The sequence below is a fragment of the Marmota flaviventris genome, chromosome 1 (assembly GCF_047511675.1).
Source record: "Marmota flaviventris isolate mMarFla1 chromosome 1, mMarFla1.hap1, whole genome shotgun sequence".
Classification (NCBI taxonomy): domain Eukaryota; kingdom Metazoa; phylum Chordata; class Mammalia; order Rodentia; family Sciuridae; genus Marmota; species Marmota flaviventris.
In genome coordinates, this window is record NC_092498.1 from 211,600,220 (window position 1) to 211,622,303 (window position 22,084).

At 47.6% G+C, this 22,084-nt stretch overlaps 2 protein-coding genes across 12 annotated transcripts in view; both read right to left on the reverse strand.

Moving 5' to 3' along the window:
- Positions 1-10,503, reverse strand: part of Dnm2 (dynamin 2) — an 89,054-nt gene extending 78,551 nt beyond the window's left edge. For 3 of the 11 annotated variants that reach the window (XM_027955346.2, XM_071602609.1, XM_027955340.2), the window contains exon 1: positions 10,191-10,500. In XM_027955346.2, coding sequence (XP_027811147.1) covers positions 10,191-10,351 — 161 coding nt within the window. In that variant the 5' untranslated portion in view covers positions 10,352-10,500. Of the gene's footprint in view, positions 1-10,190 lie in introns of all 11 variants that reach the window. The other 8 variants (XM_027955348.2, XM_027955343.2, XM_027955337.2 and 5 more) reach the window with 4 other exon arrangements.
- Positions 10,504-13,788: 3,285 nt separating this feature from the next.
- Qtrt1 (queuine tRNA-ribosyltransferase catalytic subunit 1) lies at positions 13,789-21,354 on the reverse strand. Its single transcript, XM_027955367.2, has 10 exons — positions 21,081-21,354; positions 20,776-20,844; positions 20,528-20,666; positions 18,456-18,534; positions 18,239-18,354; positions 14,834-14,972; positions 14,507-14,582; positions 14,260-14,369; positions 14,100-14,187; positions 13,789-14,016 (listed from the first exon to the last, which is right to left on the reverse strand). The coding sequence occupies exons 1-10, from the start codon at positions 21,321-21,323 to the stop codon at positions 13,864-13,866; spliced, it is 1,212 nt and encodes a 403-aa protein (XP_027811168.1). The 5' UTR covers positions 21,324-21,354; the 3' UTR covers positions 13,789-13,863.
- Positions 21,355-22,084: the final 730 nt, after the last annotated feature.

Sequence of the window (22,084 nt, forward strand, 5' to 3'; positions counted from 1 at the left end):
AGTTAAGAGGGGATGGCCCACTAGTATGGGACCCTGCTAAAAGTCCAATCTTACCACCAAAGAAGCCATTCAGCAGAGATACCACTGACACCCTAACTTAGGATTGTAGCCATTTTTCCCCTTAGCCCTATCATTGTTATTATTCTTTGTATCAAAAGGGGCAAGGCTCAGTCCTCCCTGTAAGGAAGATGCCCTTGCTTCAGGATCCAACCACCCCAGGGAGACTGTGAGTCCCAAAAGGCAAGTCTCAAGGCTGTCGTCTAGCTCCCCTGCTCAATAAATGTACATTTATTCATTTAACTCTAGCTCCTAGACATATTCATTCAACAAATACATAAGCTCCTACAACATGCCAGGACAGCAAGGAATGAGCAGACCAAAACCCCTGTCCTTGAGGAGCTGATGTTCTGGAAGACCCGGGACAGCAAGCAAACATGCAGTGAATAGCTGCAGAGCTGCAAAGCACTAAAGAAAACCCACCAGGCAGCCAGCCTGAGAATGGCAGGGGCTTTCCACCAGCCAGGCAAAGGGGATGCCTCTCAGACCTGAGATCTGCATAGGGACTGAGGAGGGCAGAGCAAGTCACAGAGAAATAGGGACAAAGGAAATGCAGATGATGGGAACAGAGTGTGCCTGAGGGTCCTGGAGAAGGCAGGTCATTTTGGTGGAGGGTGAGGGAGGAGAGAGGAGAGTTGAGGGCGGGGAGATGACGGGGTCTGGTTATGGGAGGTCTTGGGTTTGCTTTGAGTGAGGTGGGAACCATGGAGGGCTCAAAGCAGAGGAGGGATGTAGTGTCTTTTCAGGATGTAGTGTGGACACTCATCCAATCCCAGCAGTGAGGCTGCCACAGCCAGGGTGAGGGCCAGCACTGGCCATCTACCCTTCCATATCCTCCCCTACATGTCCAAGTGCATTCTAAATTGTGGGCCCATGTGACCAAAACTAGTGCCCGGCACATGGAAAATGTGCCAAAGACATGAACCCAGACCAGAGGAAAAGGAAAGCTGGAAAATCCAATAAAACCAGGGGTGAATTACAGGCCACCATGTCAGGGGGCAAGGCCACCAAGGCCCAGGATCTGGGCACACTAAAACAACAGCATCCATGGACAAACTCAATGCTTCAGTTTCCTCATTGATAAATGTGGGATCAAGCACCAGTCCCAAAGTGGGCAAGGCACCTGTACCAAGGCCCAAAGTAGATCATGGCACATTGAGGATCCTGTTGTCTCTCACTGGGACGGACAGTCAAGGTGACGCCCCAATGCTGTCCCATCCCTGTCTCTATTCCTTACCCCTTGGGGTAGTTAGAATGCTCTAAGCTGCAGTTACAAACATACCAATACAGAAACATCTCTACAGAGTGTCCTTTGTTTGGAAAACTAGTTGTTGAATGATATAAGCAGGATGATCCCAGTTCAAGAAAACATGCCAAAAAAGACCCAACCCCTAACAATGCTGCATATTTTCTACAGAACCAGCACATACATAAAAAGACCAGAGGGAGCAGGCCCTAAATACACCAGAGACTGGGCCCAGTGGCACACGCCTATAATCCCAGCAGCTCGGGAGACTGAGGCAGAGGATCACAAGCTCAAAGCCAGTCTCAGCAACTTAGTGAGCCCCTGAGCATCTTAGCAAGACCCTGTCTCAAAATAAAACAGGCTAGAGGGGCTGGGGATGGAGCTCAGTGGTTAACACCCCTGGGCTCAATCCCTGGTACCAAAATAGATAGACAGATAGACAGATCGACCAACAGACAGACCTCAGACCGAACCGACCAACTGACCAGAGGGTCTGGCAGGATAGACTCCAAACTGACAATGGTTTTCTTACACAGCTGGGGGGAAGGGACAGGGTAGGTGGTGTGCTCTTCCTCATCTGTGATGGTTTCCCTTTTTACAAGAATGCTGTTTTCATGCTCAACTTGCATAATTAAATTTAGGCAAAGCAGGCATCTGATGGGTGGTTTCCTGACCCTCACGTGCCCACTAGTTCACTGCCAATCTACAGTATGCAAGGAGCAGGCTAGGAGTGTGCAGGGACCTCAGAGCCTGCTGTTCCCTCTGCCTAGGGGGCTGTTTCCAAGTCTTTCAAGAGCTGATTCAACTGCAGTACCCCCACCTAACGGCCCCCTCTAAAGCAGCCACCCTGGCTACCTTCTCATTCCCCGAGTCCCCACGATCTTCAAACTGTTCTTCATTTACCTATTCCCCTGTTTTTCAGTCCATTTTAGTCCCTGTTGGGTCCCCAGCACCTGGCTCAGAATAGGTACTGCCAGTTAGACACACAGCTGATGACCTTAAAGGATCCAGAAAAGCTGGGTGCAGTGGCACATGTCCACAATTGCAGTTAGGAGGCTGAGGAAGGAAGATCACAAACTCAAAGTCTTCCTGGGCAACTTGGTAAAATAAGTTGTCACAAAAATTAAAACATATGGGGCTGGGATTGTGGCTCAGTGACAGAGCAGTTACCTCACATGTATGATGCACTGGGTTTGATCTTCAGCACCACATGAAAAAAATAAATAAAATAAAGCTATTGTGTCCATCTACAACTAAAAAAAATAAAAAAATAAAGAATAAATAATAAAAAGGTCTGGAGTGTAGGTCAGTGAGGGGACAAAAGGATCCTGAGACCCCAAAGCTGCTCCATTATGTGACCTCAGCCCCATCTTCAGTCACAAATGCCATGTCTACCACTCAGCCCAGCTCCCAAGACAAGCCCACACCTGCCCATTCCCACTGTCCACAATAAGAGTTCAGGAGGACACAGACCTGGTCACATCCCAGCCTCTCTGCTCCTCCCTATGGGACTTCAGGCCAGTCCTTTGGCTCTAGCCTCAGTTTCCCTCCCTGTAAAGCAGTGATCCTAAAAGTGCAGCTGTCTTGTCAGGGGTGCTGGGACAATGTAATCAGATTTTAATTTTAAGTCTCCAGGCAGGAGATCTCTACAAATGTCAGGTATTATGTCACAAACATCCAAGAGTAGATGAAACCAAAATGGTCACCCAGCCCCTGGTTCAAGCTGAGGGTGCCTCCACAGGGAAATTCCCCATCACCCAGCAAGGCCCTAGTTGCCAAATACCAACAGGAACCTAAAATGTACCCGGAAACAGGAGTCTTTTCTCTCCTGTGCCATTTTGTTTGGAGGCTTGGCAATTTTTTTCTTTTATTCAGATTGCAGCTAATGCCCTATAAATATCTCATTATTGGTTTGCAATTCTCCAAAGCTTTGGCACAATAAGGGCCTAATTACAGCATGCAGTTGGCTTTACCCCAGTAAATTAGGGTTTAGCGGGTGCTCCCATTTTTTCAGTAGTTGGGGAACCTATAATTTCAGCATTCACATTTAAATCGGGCAAAAGTTGGCAGCTGCTGCTCTCAGACCAATGCAAATGCAGAAAGAAATGTGGGTTTCCATTCGGTGACCAATTCCTTCTTTCCCAGCTCAAAAAGCTCTAGAACTATCCAGAAGGCCATCCTCCAGGCTCCCTCAAAATGACCCAGCTTGTTACCAGGGAATTTCAATATCCTGTACATAGGTAGGGCCATGTTCAGTTCAGTTCCTCCCTGGGCAAAAAGCTCTATCAACCCCACTTGGGAGAGCCCAGAGCTAAGCTCTAGAGATATTTATCTTTCTAGTTATAAAAGTAAACCCCCAATGAGTAAAAGCAAATCAAACTATCACGGGAGGTAAACCACGTCAGGGGTTAGAGTGCAGTACAACTTTCCAGGCTTTTTATTTCAAAAATACAACTGTTTTAAACAAGACTATGCTGGGTACAGTGGTGCACATCTGTAATCCCAGCAACTGGGGAGTCTGAGGCTGGAGGATCCCAAGTCTGAAGCCAGCCTCAGCAACTGAGCAAGACCTTATCTCAAAAAATGAAAAGGGCTGGGGATGCAGCTCAGTGTTACAGCGCACCCAGGTTCAATCTCTAGGACTTCTAAAATGTAGATGTATTAACATACATATATAAACAAACAAGAGGGGACCACGCAGCCCATGATATACAAGTCTTCTACAGCTTTCTGGGTTATTAATAAGTATTCTTCTAGATCATTCTCAGTGTATTTCATAGTCAGTTGTCTGGACACACTGTTTGGCCAAATCCCCTATTGTTGGGTGTTTCAGCTCCCAAATTCCCACCATCAGACACAAAATGGGTGTAAATAATGTTCACAGCCAAATATTTGTTTGCAGCCATGATTCCCACTTAGAAACAAACCAGGAACAGCCTCCAGCTGGCACGTCAGGATCTGAGGAACGGGATGTGCATTCTTATGTGTGAGCATCTCACAGGTCCTGGTCACAGCTGCACCCCCCAAGAGTTTTAACACTACCTGGCCTAATGCACACTCAGTTCAAGTATGTGCTAAAATGAGGAGTTTCTGATATTAACAAAGTAATGATGAGTTTCTTCTCTTTAAGGAAAAAGAAATGAACACTGATCATCAGAGGCCTGATCCAGGCTAAAGGCAGACAGCACTCAAGACCAAGATGGCAAAAGAACCCTATCTTATGTTTCACAAGGATTAGTTCATTTGATTCTCAGGCAACTCCCAGAAGACAGAAAGCACCATGATCCTATTTTTCAGATGAGGAAACCATGGCCCAGACAAACGAGATCACTCATATGGTGTGTGGCAACACCAGGAGAGTCACACTCCTAGACACCTCTGGCCTCCACCCGTTAGAGATGGCCAAGGTAATAGAGACCACCTGGGCAAGGATGCAGCCTTTTCAAAATGCAATTTGGTTTTCACCAAAAGAAAGGTCAATGGAAATAACCGCCATTGGGGCTGGGGTTGTGGCTCAGAGGTAGAGTGCTCGCCTGGCATGTGTGAAGCACTGAGTTCTATCCTTAGCACCACATAAGGGTAAAATAAAGATATTGTGTCCACTTATAACTAAAAAAAAAAAAAAAAAATTAAAAAGAAAAATAAATAACCACCAGAGTTTCCAAGTGGCTTTGAACACCTAGGATCCACTAAGGAACAAACCAGTCCAGGAGGTGGGTCATGTGCCCTTCAGTATGGCAGGGCTGTGAGCCAATAGCCATCTGGCATGCATTTGTCCAGCACTCACCAAGGCACAGGCAGCAGCCCTGTGGCTCATCCACATCCCTGGAGGAACACATTACCATGACCAAATGTTAATGTAGCTGGAGATGGTGGAGTCCCACAGACAGCTGTTTCTTGTTAAACGAAAAAGGGCAGAGGGCCTCTACATACAGAAAAATCTACTCTAATAAAATCAAGGGAAAGCTGAAAATCAGAGGAGAGCACCCTCAAGCTTGCTTGGGACCAGGTTCAGAGAGAGAGGAACAGTGACAGAGGCCACTTTTCCTCTGTTCAGATCCCTCCCTGCTCCCAAGGCTCAAAATGGCCAGCAACACCACCCCAATTCCTCTTTGACCTTGTCTCTCACTACACTGGCCTCCAGGTACCATCTTACCTCAGGGCCTTTGCACTGGCTGTTCCCACAACCTGGGATGTTCTTGCCTCAATCTCCACAAGCTCTTTTCCTTACCTCCTTCAAGTCTCTACTCAAATGTCACTTGACTCCCCTATTTACAGTATAATTCCCCCACACACTATGATCTCTCCTTTATCCTTTTTTTTTTCATAAGTGTTATCACCTTCTACCACAGTTTCTCCTTTATCTGCTCCCTGCTGGAAGGTCAGCTCCCCCAGCCAGGAGTTTTGGTATCTATCTCAGGGCCATGTACCCAGGCACACAGAAAAATCGCTCCAAAGTGTTAAAAACATTCTTCAATGAAGACCTTTTGTTTTAAGTACTTTCTCTGTGCTAACTCCAAGCATTCTAAAATAGTCTCATCTAATCTCCTCTCAACTCTTAAGAATTTTTGCCTTATTATAACTCCCATTTTAAAGAGGAGTTCAGTTCCTCACATAAGGATTCACAGTCTGCAGTGAGGGCTGGCACCCTGAGGTGGAACAGACCAGCCCCCTTCCTTGCTGAGGGAACTGAGGCTCAGAGAGGTAATAGATGCATGAAGCAGAGCCCAGCTGACCCACCCAAACTGGAGGCCCCACCTTCCTCCTGCTCCTCATTAGAAGAAAAAAATTCTGCTGGGCATGGTGGTGCACACCTGTAATCCCAGCAACTCAGGAGGCTAAACAGGGAGGAGTCCAAGTTTGAGAAAGAAAAGAAAAAGAAAAAAATGCCCCAGTCCTTCCTTCTTGCCAGCTTCTTGCAAGGCTCTGGGTTTAATCCTTGGTGCCAAAAAAAAAAAAGGCGGGGAGGGCGTCCCCATAGGTCTATAGATCTATCTGCAAGTGCAGAGCAGAAAAACCAGGGATCTCAAACTCCAATGTAGCCTGATGGGGTAGGAACTGCTGGTTCTAAAACTCAAAGAGCTAGTACTACACCAGATGCAGGCCCCGCAGAGTGAGGCAGTAATGAGAGTGACTGGAGCCATGGGTAGAGAACCAAAGGAATTAATCATTAACTTATCCAGGCTCCAAGGGAGGATACAGTTATCACCCCTATTTTTTTTTTTTAATACTGGGAGGGAGCCCAGGACCTTCCACAGGCAAAGCACACACTGTACCACAGCTACACCCCAACCCTATCACCCTCATTAGAAAAGAAACCCAGAAAGCCAAATCCATTCAGCAAAGTTACACAGTCAAACATGGTGGATCCCAGGACCTGTGCACCACATCACGAACCTCTAAAGATGTGGGGTTTTCTTCTAGCACCACAGGAATTTAATTTAATGTGAAATCTACATTTAAAATGTTGGCACCTCTCAGCTCCCAGGGCCAGTGATCTGCAACCCCTGGTACAGTCCTGAGCTAAGGGGGCCACTCTCAGAAAATCCACAGAGGAAGCAAAGAAACAAAGCAGCTGTGCTGACCCACTAGGTGCTGGCCTAGCCACAGGCCCTTGACTCGCTTTCACTCATTCCTTACGCCTGCCAGGATGCCCACTGTATATGCACAGCACACTTGAGGGAAGAAACAGGTTCAGCTCAGTTGGGCCAAATTCATGAGAGGAAATAGGGAGTGTAATTCAAAGTGTGGCCCACCTTCAGCAGCCTCCTAGCAGGGCTTTGTAGTTGAGAGGCCTTACCCACATTCCAGAAATCGAAGAATTTAAGCTCTCTTTGAGTACTGTACCCAAGAAAAGGTCTTTTTACAACTTAGATTTTCAGGCACTGAATTAATGATCTTAACTGCTGATGTCTACATTGCAGGATTCTGGGAAGACAATGCCATGGGAGCCACCTCAGCAGTCATGGTCAGCACCAGGTTGGAGGGACAGGGAGAGGTGGGTGTAAGGAGGCACGGCAAGGAGTAGAGGGCCTGAAGGAGGTGGGGAAGGGTCAGAGACTCGAGCCCCCAACCCAGAATCCCAATCCCTCTTTGAACAGCTTCAAGCAAGAGTGCATGGCTCCGCTCTCCAAGCCTCAGTTTCCTGCTCTGTAAAATGGGGACCACTGCAATGCCACCCTCATAAAGCTTAAGTGAAGTTCAATTAAAAAATTAACTTAAAAAAATGAAGTTCAGCCAGGCACAGTGGCAAACACCTGTAATCCCAGCAGCTCAGGAAGCTGAGGCAGGAGAATCCCAAGTTCAAAGCCAGCCTCAGCAATTCAGCAAGGCCCTAAGCAATTTAGCAAAACCCTGTTTCAAAATTAAAGGAAAAAAAAAAAAAGAAGTCCAATACAAAATTTAAAAGCATTTTAATTCTGGTTCAATTTTGCCATTAATATAAAAGGAATCAGCTAAGTAAGTAATAGCCCCATCCATGGAGACCTACTGTATACCAGGCATTATACTAAGTAAGCACTTTTTTTTGAGACAGAGTCTCACTATGTTGCCCAGGCTGGTCTGAGCTCCCAGGCTCAAGGGATCTTCCTACCTCAGCCTCCCAAATTAGCAGGAACTACAAATTAGCACACCTACTAGCCAGCTAAAACAAACTCTTTTTTCTCCCCCGGTGCTGTGGCTCAAACCCAGGGTCTCATACACACTGAGCAAGCACTCTACTACCGAGCCATATCTCCAGCTCTTAAAGCAAGGGCTTTCAGGGCTGGGGATATAACTCGGTTGGAAGACTGCTTGCCTTGCATGCACAAGGCTGTGAGTTCAATCCCCAGCACCAAAAAAAAAAAAAAAGCAAGGGCTTTCAATGCACTATACACTGTATCCTTGCCACATTCTTTTTGAAGAACCATAATCCAATTTTTGGGGGGGGAGGGAGACTTGGGAAGTGAATGAATGAGAACAGTGCTTGCTGCCACCAAGTTGCGGACTCTCAATTTCTTGACATATGGTAAGATGGACTAATACCGTCAGCCACAGCAGAGCAGTATGCAGAGGTGAACTCCTCAATCCCAAAAGACGGAGAAGGAAAAGTCCCCCTTTCCTCTCAGTCTGTCACCAGTACCTCAACTTGGATCATTCAAGACTTGGAGGAGCCAAACCACTTGTGCAAGGTCACAAGGCAAATGAAAAAGAGTTCTGAAGATTCCCACTGGAAGCCTGGGCAGGAAAGAAGACAGCTATGCAGAAGGGTCCCACAGCCTGGTCTGAATTTCAACTGCCCCCAACTCCACACCTTTCTGCCACAGCAGACAGTGCCAGAGACAAAGCAGCAAAGGAGGAAATTCTGGCTGCTGTGAGAAAAATCCCAGGACTCTCAGAAGGCAGGGCAGGCCTGAGTGCTGTCAGGCTCTGCTGTGCAAGAGAGCCTGGTGGCCTTGGATGGATAGCAAGTCCTTCCAGAACCTCCCAGTTCATCTCTAAGGAGGTGACAAAAAACCTTCTTGCCACTTTCTCATTGCTGGGATTCAAAACACAGAACCAAGGAGGAGCTTAGCCTGAGACCTGCTGGATGAATTCTATCCCTTAAGACTGATAACAACAATAATAACAATAATTATGACGACGATGACAGCAATGAGGATGTTATCACTTGGCAGGCACACCATCACAAATGGAGTACTTCCTGGAATGCAAAAGTGGACGCCCATATGAGAAACAGAAGGATAAGAAGGGAGGGGAAGGGGTAAATTGACATCCCTTGGTGTCAGCAAGCACTGTTCTCATTCATTCATTTCCCAAATCCCAAGACTGGAATTTGCCACTGGACAAGTGGAACAAACTGAGGCTTCTCAGGGCTGCTCAGTTATTGCTTCTTTGGCTTGATCAGGCAAGTAGCCTATTCCCAGAGGCCCCTAAATTGCAAGCTTTGGCTTGGGGGCTGGCCCCTGTGTGCAAGGGTAGGCCCCAGAATGCCCTGACATAGGCCAGGAAAAATCCCTAGAGAACGGTCCTATATCCATTTGAGAGAGGAAAGAGTTCAATTCTCACCCTTCAGCTCTTCTCTGCTCCACCCTCCTGTCAGCCCCTTCCAGAGGGGTCGAGCCAGAGAGTCAGGAGCTGCCAAGGAAGTAATGAGTAGACACCAGGGCAGATAGGATTCAATGGCAAAAGAGGAGCCAGCAGACACAAAGTTGAAAAGTCAGCCTTGAAGAACCAGACAAGAGACTCCATGGAGAATCCAGTCCGTAAGACAGTGGAGGGCAGCTAGGGTAATCGGGAGGAATTGATAACTGTTAGGCTGCAGGGACACAGATGGGCAGACGGACGGCAGAGATCATTCTGTATAGCTAGCCAGATAGTGGGCGGGGGCAGGGGGGAATAAGGGGTATGCTGCTGGATGGGTCTGGACAGATGGACAGCCAAATGGTGGTATTAGGGAGGCATGCCCAGAACAGAAAGACAGCCAACCAGACAACAGGGGCTGCCCCTGATAAATGAACCGCCAGTCAGACCGCAGGGGTCTCCCTGATAAATATCTAAGTGGCAGGTTTCATCCCTGATGGAAGGACAGATGAGCAGGAGGATCTATCCCCGATCACAGGCAACCAGGTGGCAGAAGTGACCTACAAAAAGTGGGACCAGATAACACTGCGGGGGTCTACCGCACTCCTTGTTCGACGATACCCAGCCCATGCGACCACCCCTGGGTCTGCACCCCAGCCCCTGCAGGGAACCCTCTGCCCAGGCGTCCCACAGGGACCGCCTCCTTGTCCCAGTCGCGGGCACGCAAACGCCGCAGTTACGCCGGCGGCGCAGGGAGCGCCATTCCCGGTACGCCCTCCGCGCCCTAGGCCGCCGCCCTCCCGCAGTCCCCGCCGCGCTCGCTCACCGACCCACGAAGTTCTCGAGTACTGAGCTCTTGCCGGCGCTCTGGCCGCCCACCACAGCGATCTGCGGCAGGTCCAGGTGGCAGCTCTGGCCGATGGAGCTGAAGGCGTCCTGCAGCTTGTTGACCAGCGGAATCAGCTCTTCCATTCCGCGGTTGCCCATGGCGCCGGCGGCCCCGGCCCGAGCTCCCGGCGCTCCGCGCCCACCCCCGACCCTTAACGACCCGGCCCCGCGGCGTCCGTGGCCGTTGCTCCCTGCCCGCCCGGGTCTCGGCGCGACGCCCGCTCCCGGCTCGGCCTCACGGTCGCCGCCTCATCCGGTTCTCAGGCGACATCCGACCTGAGCGACCTCCCGCCCCGGCCTGTGGGCTGCTCCCAAAGCACTTGTGTTGCAGCCGATTGGTCAGAACCGCTATCACTCCTGCACTTGAGCCAATGGAGGCGAGGCACGGACCTAAGGCTATGTAAGCCTTCCCCCTAAGGAACGTCACGCAAGTTCATTGGATGAAAGAAGTGTCGCTGGTGTCCAAAGGCCAATGGGAGCGGAAAACGAGTTGTCAAAGCAGCGGGGCGGTGTCTCGGGAAACTACATGTCGGATCCGCCCAGTAGGGAGATCTGCGCCTTATTGGTAGGCAAACACGCCAGTCGTGAAAGCTGACCAATGATGTAAGGAACCGATCCTAAAACATTGATTTGTCTCTTGACACTACCTACTTCCCTATAAATTTCCCATTGGCTTATATAAATATCACTTCGCAATTCCAGCCAATAAGGGAAAAAAGGGTGGGCTTTAACATCCGAATCTTGACTCTGATTGAAGACTGTATCTGTCAGTTGAAGGAACTCCGTTCTTACCAGTGATGTTCGTGTTACAGTCTTCTGAAGGGGAGGGTAAGATCCATCGTACTTGCCGAGGGGTGACACCTTGTGGTAGTAACCAGTGATTGTCACTTGAGTTCCGAGGTCTTGAGAAAAACTACAAGTCCCAGAATGCCTCATGGCTCCCAGCCCGCAAGTCAGCTTTCGGAGCAGGGTCCCTTACTCGCTTTGAAGATGAATCAGATGACACTATTGCTTCCTAGGGAGAGGTCAGTCACGCCTTTGCAAATATGGTGCCTCCCCCCATCTGCGAGTGTCCCATCTTAATGCGAGGAACGCTCCAATGTTGTTTTCCAGTCTCTTCAATTTTAGCCCATCACGGATCTGAGAACTCAATGAAACAACAGGATCCTTTCCCTAATGCAAAGCCGCTGTTTTTCAGACAAAGGTGAGGATTCTGGAAACTGTAACTCTAGGCCCAAAGTGATTTTATCCCTCTGGGCATACGTGGGCCAGAAAACAGGGAAATCAGTGTGTTAATAGGAGCAACACAGAATGCAGAAGGGGATTGACACGAGTGGGTACACTGACATGCAGAAACAGTGGGAAGGAGGATGGCAGAGTGGCCGATAGTATATGCCTGCTCCACGACAGGTCTCAAAAATGGGCAAAAAAAATTATTTACACCTTTTTTTTCCCCCTTTTGAGGTAATAGAGCTTTTTACTCTCCAAAACTGAAAACAAATAAGTGTGAAGGAGAGAGAACAATCAACAAGGTCTGGTATTGCAGAAACTAGAAACTCCCTGTCCATTCAAGGAGTTGGTTGAATAATAATATGCAGAAACTGTAAAATAAATAAAAGAAAACCAAAAGATTAGAAAGCTCTTTATGTACTGGCCTATATAAAATTTGAGGATACTAAGGTGGGGAGGAATAAAATTCAGAACTGCATTGTACAGGATTCTGACTTTAGAGAAAAACAATATACATACAAGGAAATTTTCTGGAATACATAAATTAATACAAATAGTTTCACTATTGAGTTGTTCCTCACAACTTTTTCAGTTTTAAAAACCTAACTTAAAAACACCAGCTCTGTAACAGCTCATATTTGGGTTAGATCATGGGCCACTTTGTTAACCTGTGTGATCCTGTGGCCTAAATGTTTCTGATTTCCCCAGAACTCATGTTGAAACCTAACCCCAATGTGATGGTATTTGGAGGAAAGAACTGATTAGATCATATGAGCAGAGACCTTTTAAATGTAATTAGTGCCCATATAAGAGACCCCAGGAAGCTACTTTGTCCCTTATACCATGTGAGAACACTTTGATAGTCATCCATCTATGAACTAGGAAGCAAATCCTCACCAAACAACAAATCTGCTAGCACCATGATTTTTCCAGCCTTCAAAACAGTGATGAATAAATTCCTGTGCTTTCTAAGCCACCCAGTTCATGTCTGAACAGACACTGATAGTAACCAAATAGCTTCATAGCTCTGAACCTCAATTTCCTCATCTATAAAATGGGAACATATCTGTATCTTGCATCATAACTTTGCAAGAATTAAATACACATGACAACACTTTAAAACAGTGACACAGGGAATGACAGCTTAGGAACTTAGTGATAGTGTGTGTGAATGTGCCTAGCTTGCCAGAGGCCCTAGGTTCCATTCCCAGGATGGCCCCCAGAAAAGAAAACATGCCATAGCGTAAAAATGTTAGATCACATGTATTATCACATCATTTACTGACAGCTACACTGTGCCACATGTCAACTGAAACTAAAAGCCAGGCATGGTGGCACATTCCTATAATCCTAGCTACTTGGAAGGCTGAGACGGGAGAACCACAAGTTCTAAGCAGCCTAAGCAAGTTAGTGAGACCCTGTCTCAAAATACAATTTAAAACGGCAGCGCTGGGGATGTAGCTCAGGGGTGCAGCACTTGCCTGACATATGTGAGGCCCTCGGTTGAATTAAGAGTCAAGACTAGCCAGGTGCCACGGCACACATCTGTAATCCCAGCAGGGGATGAGGCAGGAGGATTTCAAGTTCAAAGCCAGCCTCAGCAACTCAGTGAGGCACTTAACAAGACCCTGTCTCTAAATAAAATATTAAAAAGGGCTGGGGATGTGGCCCAGTGGTTAAGTACCCCTAGGTTCAATCCCCGGTACCCCCCCCCACTTCAAAAAAAAAAAAAAAAAAGAGTCAAAGGCTGGGGCTGTAGCTCAGTGGTAGAGCACTTGCCTAGCATGAGTGAGGCACTGGGTTCAATCCTCAGCACCACATAAAAATAAACAAAGCTATTGTGTCCATCTCCAAAAAAATAAATAAATAAATAAGAGTGAAGACAAAAAGCAGAATCAAACTGCCATTTCCTTGACGGTGACCTTAGGTAAGCTATTTCCTCTCCCTGGGCCTGTTTCTTTACCTGTCAACAGACGGACAAGAGTGATCACCTCCAGAGTAGTTGGGAAGCCTGGGTCACAGGAAAAAGGATGTAGCTACCACCCTGAGACCACATCCTACATGCTGGGCTGTGCCAAGTGGTTTCCAGTTACCAGCTGCTGCCATGTTCCTTTTTTTTACCCTCCCCCCTGCACTGCTGGGGATGGAACCCAGGGATTCCTGCATGCTAAGCATGGTCACTACCACTGAGCCAATGTGGTCACTTCTTACTCTCAGTGGAAGGGGTGGACAATCCAACTGCAGTAATGCTCAGTCTGGGAAGGTAATGGGGACAGGCCGCCTCCCCAAAAGAAAACAGACACATACTACGTTAGAATTTTTAAAAGCTTAAAAAATCCTTCAGTATCTTCCAGCCCCAACCTCCATTTCCCTTGGTCAGGTCAGCCCAGTGTTATTCCCACAGAGGCCAGGGCTTCGGTGGCCCAGGTGGGACAAAGGGTGTGGTCCCCATACATGGTGCTCATGAAGTTCCTCACGAAGTCAGGGAAGCGCTTCTCCACGATACTGGTGCGCATGGCACTCATCAGCTGCAGCTGCAGGAAGGGAGCATCAGCATGGGCCAGGGGCACCCAGGAGACCTTCCCCTGCCCTCACCCACCCCCAGGTATAGGCCCACCTGGTAGGCGATATTGTGGACAGTGAGGTGGTGCAGGGCGGCTGTGTTGTCGCTGTGGAGTAGAGCGTGCAGGAAGGCCCGGCTGTGCCTGTAGGTCACCAGGGGGTGGCTGAGCAGAGCCCAGCTTTCCCCACCTCCAGCCCCCAACTACATCACCTACTTCTTGCAAGTGGGGCAGGTGCACTCGGGGTCTATGGGGCCAAAGTCCTTCTCATACTGCTTCTTCTTCAACTGCAGGTTGCCTGTGGGCACCAGGGCAGAGCCAAAGCGCTGGGGACCAAGAATGGCAGTGGAGGGCAGATCACAAGGTCTGAATCCTTCCTGGTCCCTCTCCCGCTTCCTTCTTCCCCCATCTCCCTCCCTGCCAGTACCCTGCCCATCTGTCAGCTCCCTGCCCAGGGCCTCACCGCTGTCCTTGTGGGATAAACACAGTCGAACATGTCACATCCAAGAGCCACGCAGACCACCAAATCGGTAGCATAGCTGGGGGTAGGGGGGCAGCCATGGAGGGAGTAAGAGAGAGCCTGAAGCCTTACATGGGCTTCCCAGGCCCCTATCCCACCCCTAGCTGGGCCACATTGTCTCAAAACCATCCCCTGGGGGCAGTCATGTCCTCCTTAGTTCCCCCACAGCAGGGCTGTATCCTTCCCCCATGTCTTCTACAAGCGAGGGAAAGGGTGCTCAGGAATCTGCTCCCCATAGGCAGGGTTCTGTCTCCTCTCACCCCAACATACCCAACGCCCATCAGGTAGCGGGGCTTGTCCTTAGGCAGCCTGGAGGTGCTCAGTGCCACCATCTTCCAAAACTGGGCCTTGCTCTCACCACCACTCAGGCCTCCGATGGCGAAGCCTGGCACGTCCCTTTTGGTCATCTCTGAGGGTACAGATGGTCCTCAATTTACAATGATTTCTGAATTTTCCACTTTACAAAGATGCAAAAGCATACCCATACAATCATCGGGTTTTCTACCTTCAGGGCTGTATTCAATAAATAACATGAGAACATCATGTAAAGACAGGCTTTTTGTCTAATGATTTTGCCCAACCTTAGGCTAACACACATGTCCTGAGCACATTTAAGGTTGCCTAAGCTGAGCTACAATGTTCACTAAAGCAAATGTATTAAATGAATTTCAACTTACAATGTTTTCAAGTTATGATGGTATAACCCCATCATTGACCTGAAGAATAGGGTAAGGTAAGGGGTGACCAGACAAAAAGGAAATGTACCTCATATTCTTGTCCCCAGGAAAGACCTTGTCTAGATATCCATAAGACAGAGAGAAGGAAGAGGAGATATAACACACAGGAGGAAAGGAATCTGTCTATGGATGCTGACTCTGAGTGCCCTACATGTAAGACCCTCTACTTAATTCTCAGGAGAAGCCCATGACCCACACTTCCATTGCTGAAACCTTTGAAGTCAGATGAGTTTAGGAGTTCAGAATTTTCTAGATTTGAGAATGTGTAAACATTCCATATGCTGAGTAAGATCCTGGCATCAAACCTTGTAACATTTCTACAATTTAAAATACATGAATTCTGGAAGGCCACCAAATGAATGGCAAATTCCAAAGCACGCTAGATTTTAGAATTGGGTCTTGAACCTCTAGAATGACTAATGTTTAGTGACCTGTTATCCCTCAGTTTCTACAAAGGTTTGGTTCCACAGGGGTCCTGTGGATACCACAACCCAAGGATGCTAAAATCCCTCATATCAAATGGTATACTACTTGCATATAACCTATGTACATCCTCTTATAGACTGTATTTCTTTATTTTGGTACCAGGGATTGAACCCAGAGAGGCCTAACAGAGCCACACCCCCAGCCCTTTTTATTGTTTATTTTGAGACAGGGTCTCACTAAGTTACTTAGGACCTCACTAAGTTGTTGATGCTGGCATTGAACTAGTGATCTCCTACCTCAGCCTCCCAAGCTGCTGGGATTATAAGCATGCACCACCATGCCCAGCCCTCTCTAGATGACTTATAATGCCTAATACAATATAAATGCTATGTACTTGTTGTTATATGGCACTCTGCAGGAAATAATGAAAAGAAAAATATCTGTAATGTTTAGTACTGATAAAATTTGGGGCTGGGGGGTACCAGGAATAGAACCCAAGAACATTTTACCATGGAGCTATGTACCAGTTTTGTTTTGTTTTCAGAAAGTCTTGCTAAGTTGCTGAGGGTCTCACTAAATTACTGAGGCTTATAAGCTTCCTGCCTCCACCACCTGAGTGTTCTTGGGTTTATAGGCATGCACCACTGCACCTGACTCAGATGCAAATTTTTTTTCCCACATATTTTCAGACCATGATTGGTTAAGTCTACAGTTATAGAACCCAAGGGAAAGGAGGTGCAAATATAGCATCAATCAACTCATCATTGACAGATGAGGAAACTAAGCCTTCACAGCTTAAACCATTAGCCCAGGCTGTATATGCCAAAAACTGGATATTACCTCCAACTGGCCTCCAAGCCCATGCATGTCTCAGACCCCAACTACCCAGTTCAACCTAGTGAGGCCATACTATTAATAAAGCAGGTGCTATCTGGAGCCGGGTTTCTTTGCTTCCCTTTTTCTTGGTACTGGGGGTTGAACCCAGGGGCGCTTCACCACTGAGCCACATACCCAGGGTATGAGACAGGGTCTTACTAAGTTACTGACCCATTTAGAGCCTCACTAAATTGCTGAGGCCAGGAATGGGAGAGGGGCCCAAAAGGCTGCATATGACCAGATGTTCTGCTGCAGGTGAGCCTTGGAACAATACTTTGAGCACTTTGGTGCTTGTCAAGCTACAGGTAGCCAAGAAACGAATTTGTTTAAAGGATTATCAGCCCTGTTGTTTTTTATTTTTAATATTTTTTTTTTTAGTTGAAGATGGACATAATATCCTTGTTTCCTTTATTTATTTTTTTTAATGTGGTACTGAGGATGTGAGATAAGTGCTCAACCACTAAGCTACAACCCCAGACCTCAGGCCTGTTTTTAGTTTTTCATTTTTTAACGAAAGAGAACAGAAAATACCAGAAAGCATCAGGTGTATAAAAGTAATGCTTTCAGAAAGGCTTGGTTTCCATTTTCATAAACATCCATACACACTGAACCATGACATGAGCTGAATCTCTCACTGTGGGTCTCTGTTCAAAAGACTTACTGGACCAGGAATGGGGGAAGAGGAGGTCTGAGGACAACAATGACCTCTTCAGCACCTGCTAATAGGTAGGACAATTTGAACAGACTTTCCCATTCAATCCTCACCTCCACTCCAAGATAACTGGGATTCAGTTTCCATTTTACAGAGGAAGAGAGGCTCCGAGAGATGGAAATGCTGGCCCAGGAGCACACATCCACAAGGCAAAAGATCAAGGGATTCAGATGGACAGAAATGAAAAGCCCAGAAGTTTGCTCAGAACACCTCACTGACTTTGCTCACCTTCCTCTCTGCCCTTGACTTTTAACTCCATGGTCACAATCTTATCATTTCTTCCTTGAGCAAGTACTCCAGCCTCCCAATGGGTGTCCAATTCCCTACCCTCCCCCCCATAAATTTTTCTATGATGTCCCTTGGCTCTGGCCACCCTCCTGCTCAGCACCTTCCCAGCACCTCAGTGTCCCCAGGTCTCCACCATTGAGCAATGCCCCAAGCCTAGCCCCTGACTCCTGACCCCGTGTATCCTACTATCTCAGGCAGCAGCAACACACTAGAGCAGTTAATGTTGTAACTTTCTGCCCAAAGCCTGGGTCCAAATCTCAGCTCTAAAATATCCAAGCTGTGAGGCCTCAAACAAGTGACATATACTTATAGGTCTCTATCTCAGTTTTCCCATCAGTATCCTTGGAAGCCTGGCAGGCTTTATCTTACAGTATCATTATGAAGACTCAAAAGGTCAATCTCTGACTAGCATTTGGCATGGTGCCTGATGAATACCCAAACTCCATTAGCTACTGGAATTACTCCCATTCTCAAATACATTCTATTGCACGCTGCCTCAGGGTCTTTGCCTTGCTCCTTCTACCCAGAACACCCTTTGACCCATTAACAATCACTGCAGGAGCAGCATTGTATGCCAGGCCTGTGTGAGGGCTTCAGCAAGGGACAAGCCCTGGTCCTGCCAGCATGTGGTTCTACCTTCAAGGCAAGTAGCCCGCAGATCCGCATCCAGCCCACCCTGGATGATGGCGAACAGGTTCTGCTTGTCCGGTTGCCGATGGGCTGCAATGCACCGGTCCAGCCAGCGGATTGACCTGTAAGAGGGCTCTGGTCACGAGCCCTAGGGGCCTGAAAAAGGGTAGCAAGGCAGGGCTGTAGGACCCAGGGCCCCTCCAAGACACACATGCACACGCACCTGTACATGGCTTCTTCCACACGTGGACCTGTCACAGTGCTGCTGACCACGTCGTCTAGCTGCATAATGATGTCTGAGCCTGAGGTAAGACAGGGCAAGTCACTGGGCCTGATCTACACCTGAAGGAAAGACATGTCCTTACCTCCGAAGACAAGAAGAATCCAAAAGGTTTTTCCAAGTTCCCCTCAGCTTATTATAATTAGTTGACACACCATTCGTCCTACCTCATACTGAGGTAGAATAAAAGGAATAAGAAATAGGTAGAGGGCTAGGGATATAACTCAGTTGGTAGAGTGCTTGTCTCGAATGCATAAAGCCCTGGGTTCAATCCCCCAGCACCAAAAAACAAAAAAAGCAAGAAATAGATAGAAAGGAAACCAGGCATAGTGGTGCACAACTGCAGTCCTAGCAATCCAGGAGGCTAGGGCAACAGGATTACCAAGTTCGAAGCCAGTCTGAGCAACTTGGTGAGACCTTAGCTCAAAATATAAAATAAAAAAGTCTGGGGATGGAGCTCAGTAGGAGAGTACTATTAGGTTCAATCCCCAGTACAAAAATAAAAAGAAAGGAGGCATAAAGAGGGACAAGGAAATAAAATTTTAATTTATGGTACATGACTATAATACCAGTGACTCGGGAAATTGAGGCAGGAGGATTGAAAGTTTGAGACCAATATATTTCATAATGCACTAATAAAAAAAAATGTGGCAGGGGGGAGAAAGTTAGTTTGAGGTCAATCTCAGCAACTTAGTGAAGCCATATGCAACTCAGTGAGATCCTGTCTCAAAATAAACAATACAAAGGGCTGGGCATGTAGCTCAGAGGTTAAGTGGTCTTGGGTTCAATCCCCAGTACCAAAAAAAACCTGCATACTTTTCTAGGCCTAACACTCCCTAAGACAGCCTCTTTCTCAGGCCTAGTACTCCCAAATTCCTGGGAATTTGTAAATCTGCCTGTGTACTGTTAATTAACCTCCCCTCATAAATGAATTAAGTAAAGAGAGAAATGATATTTGAGAATCCTACAATTTAAGAGACTTCTCAGTGCTATGTACATAGCCTGAGGATTCTGAGATTATCCAGACCACAATGAGTCATCTTGAGATCACCAGATTGATATTGTTCCTACAAACCTTCCTATACCCACCCCTCACCCACCTTACTTTAAAAACTTTCAAGATGTCCCACATTCTATTTTGAATGTGTATTCCTTGCTTTATCCCAAAAGGCCTCTCTCTTGAGATTACTGGCATTCTACCTTGAATGTGTACCTACTTTCCTAAATCAACCTCTATGTCTCTGGTGTAGGGTGAAATTCTTTTCCATCAGTTAAGCCAAGAACCCCACTGTCCTAAGTCCTTTCTCTCAGGGGATCCTTGGATCTTCTTTAGAAACACCTCTTCTCCAGTGAAAACACTGCTTCATAACTATCACTTCATCATCAAACCCAGCATAAAATACACATGATTTAGGGTTGGGAGTGTAGCTCTGTGGTACAGCACATGTCTGGCATGCCCAAAGCTCTTAATTCCACCCCCAATACCACAAAAAATACAAAGAGAGAGAAAAAGAAAGATTGACAAATATGAATTGTCCTTATGAAAGAATTGAGGATAGAGCTGGGATTGTGGCTCAGTACCACATATGTAAGGCACTGGGTTCAATCCTCAGCACCACATTAAAAAAGTAAATAAACAAAAGCATGAAAAAAAAAAAAAAAGAATTGAGGATATTGATGCAATCAAGGGGCCAGAAGCCTTTGGTATCTCCTCTTTTCGCCACCAGGATTTCAAAAGATATTTGTCTAGATAATTGGTTATTGAGAAATAATAGCAATGATGATAATAAAGGTTATTACATATCAGGCACTGTTCTAAGAGATTTACCGACATTACTTCATTTATTCTTGTCAATGAACCTACCAAAAACGCGCTACCATATTTGAGTTGCAATAAGTGAAGCTCAGGGAGGGGGAGTGATTTCCCCCCAAACCACACAATGCCTAAGGGGCATGACCCTCCTGACTTCCATCCCCTACAGACTTAAAGGGGCAGTTCTAGAGGTTCCACTCACCCAGTGCGTTCTGAATTTCCACGGACTTCTCCGGGCTCAAAAGGGTCTCATCGCCATCATAGGGGGAGCGAAAGCGGACGCCCTCCTCCGTCACCTCAGACAGGGACACTAGGGACACCATCTGGAAGCCACCACTGTCCTGGAGGGCACCCCACCCAGAGCTGTCATGGTGTGGAGACGGCGGCCTCCTCACCACAGAGAAGCTAAAACATTTAGTGGGCTCCCAACCCCAACCCCACTCCACTCACTGTCAGCAGATTGTGGGGCCAATTCATGAAGCCGTGGAGACCTTCGGCTTTCTTGATCAGCTCAGGGCCCTGCAGTGAGAGAAGAAACTACCGGGTTACTGGTGAGCACAATTCTAGGGGCCCGTAATGGGGACAGAGCTGCCAGCTTCAATCCCCGCAGCTCTCCCAAGCCCAGTACAAGGCCTGGGCGACCCGAGGTACTCAATACACATTTATCGATTGACTTTTGGAGCCATGCCCAGACCTTGAGGCCTCACCACCACCCCAACGCTCCCCACAGCCCTCCCAGAGCACAGTTCACCAACCGGTCTCAAACCCAGATGATAGGTGTTGCCCAAGCAGATGCGGCAGCCCAGGGCGTCCAGCTGCTCGGCTGTGATACCCTTCATGGTGGCCTGAGTGCCCACTGGCATGAACACTGGAGTGGCCACCGGTCCGTGCGGCAGCCGCAGTTCGCCTGCCCGAGCCCTGGAGCGACTGCATTCGGCCACCAGACGCATGATTCGCGGAGTCGCCTCCAGGGAAACCGGGGTAGCTGCTCCCGCCATCTTGACTACCGGAACCACGTGGGACGTGGAATCTGGTGGGCGGCGCCATATTTGCTACGATCACGTGACGCTCAGAGCTGGAGAAACCCGGAGAGTGTCAGGGAACCATGGCAACCGAAGTCTGAGCGCATCTTAGCAGGATTCCTGAACGCTCCCTTCCGGAGCGCTCTAATGCAAAGAATTAAATTTTTCTAGGTTCAAATTCCATTCGGGAGACTTTTCTCTCTACAATCAAAGCCTCTCAGTGCCGTGATATTGTCCTGCACGAAATGTAGCAAATTTGGCTTAAGGGCCTTGTACAGATTGAGGATCCGGTCGTCTGGTGCACACCTCTAGTCCCAGCAACGCTGGAGGGTGAGGCAGGAGGGTTATGAGTTCGAGCCCAGGATAAACAGTTCAGCGAGACTCTCAGCAATTTGGTGAAACCCTCAGCCACTTAGCAAGACCCTATGTTAAAATAGATAAATACTTACATACATACATAGGATGGAGTTGTTGCTCAGTGATAAAGCACCCCTGGGTTCAATACCAGCCTGCTTCCCCCCCCCCAAAAAAAGCCAACGTGTGTGTGTGTGTGTGTGTGTGTGTGTAAAATTTTTAAATGCTGGAGATATAGTTCAGTGGTAAAGTGCCCTTCGCTTCAATGGGGGGGGGGAGGAATACAGACACACACATACATACACATATATAATGAGAAGGACAGTTATACTATAACTCTTCACCCAATACCTGGCTCCGATATTTTTTATCTCTTCACTCCT

Excerpts from the sequence above, each read along its gene's own strand:
- Qtrt1 (XM_027955367.2), bottom strand. The coding sequence starts at position 21,323 with ATGGCGGGAGCAGCTACCCCGGTTTCCCTGGAGGCGACTCCGCGAATC. Across the intron at positions 20,845-21,080 it reads ATCATCTGGGTTTGAGACCG|GGCCCTGAGCTGATCAAGAA; the intron begins GTTGGTGAACTG and ends CTCTCACTGCAG. Across the intron at positions 14,017-14,099 it reads TCCACAATATCGCCTACCAG|CTGCAGCTGATGAGTGCCAT; the intron begins GTGGGCCTATAC and ends CCCTTCCTGCAG.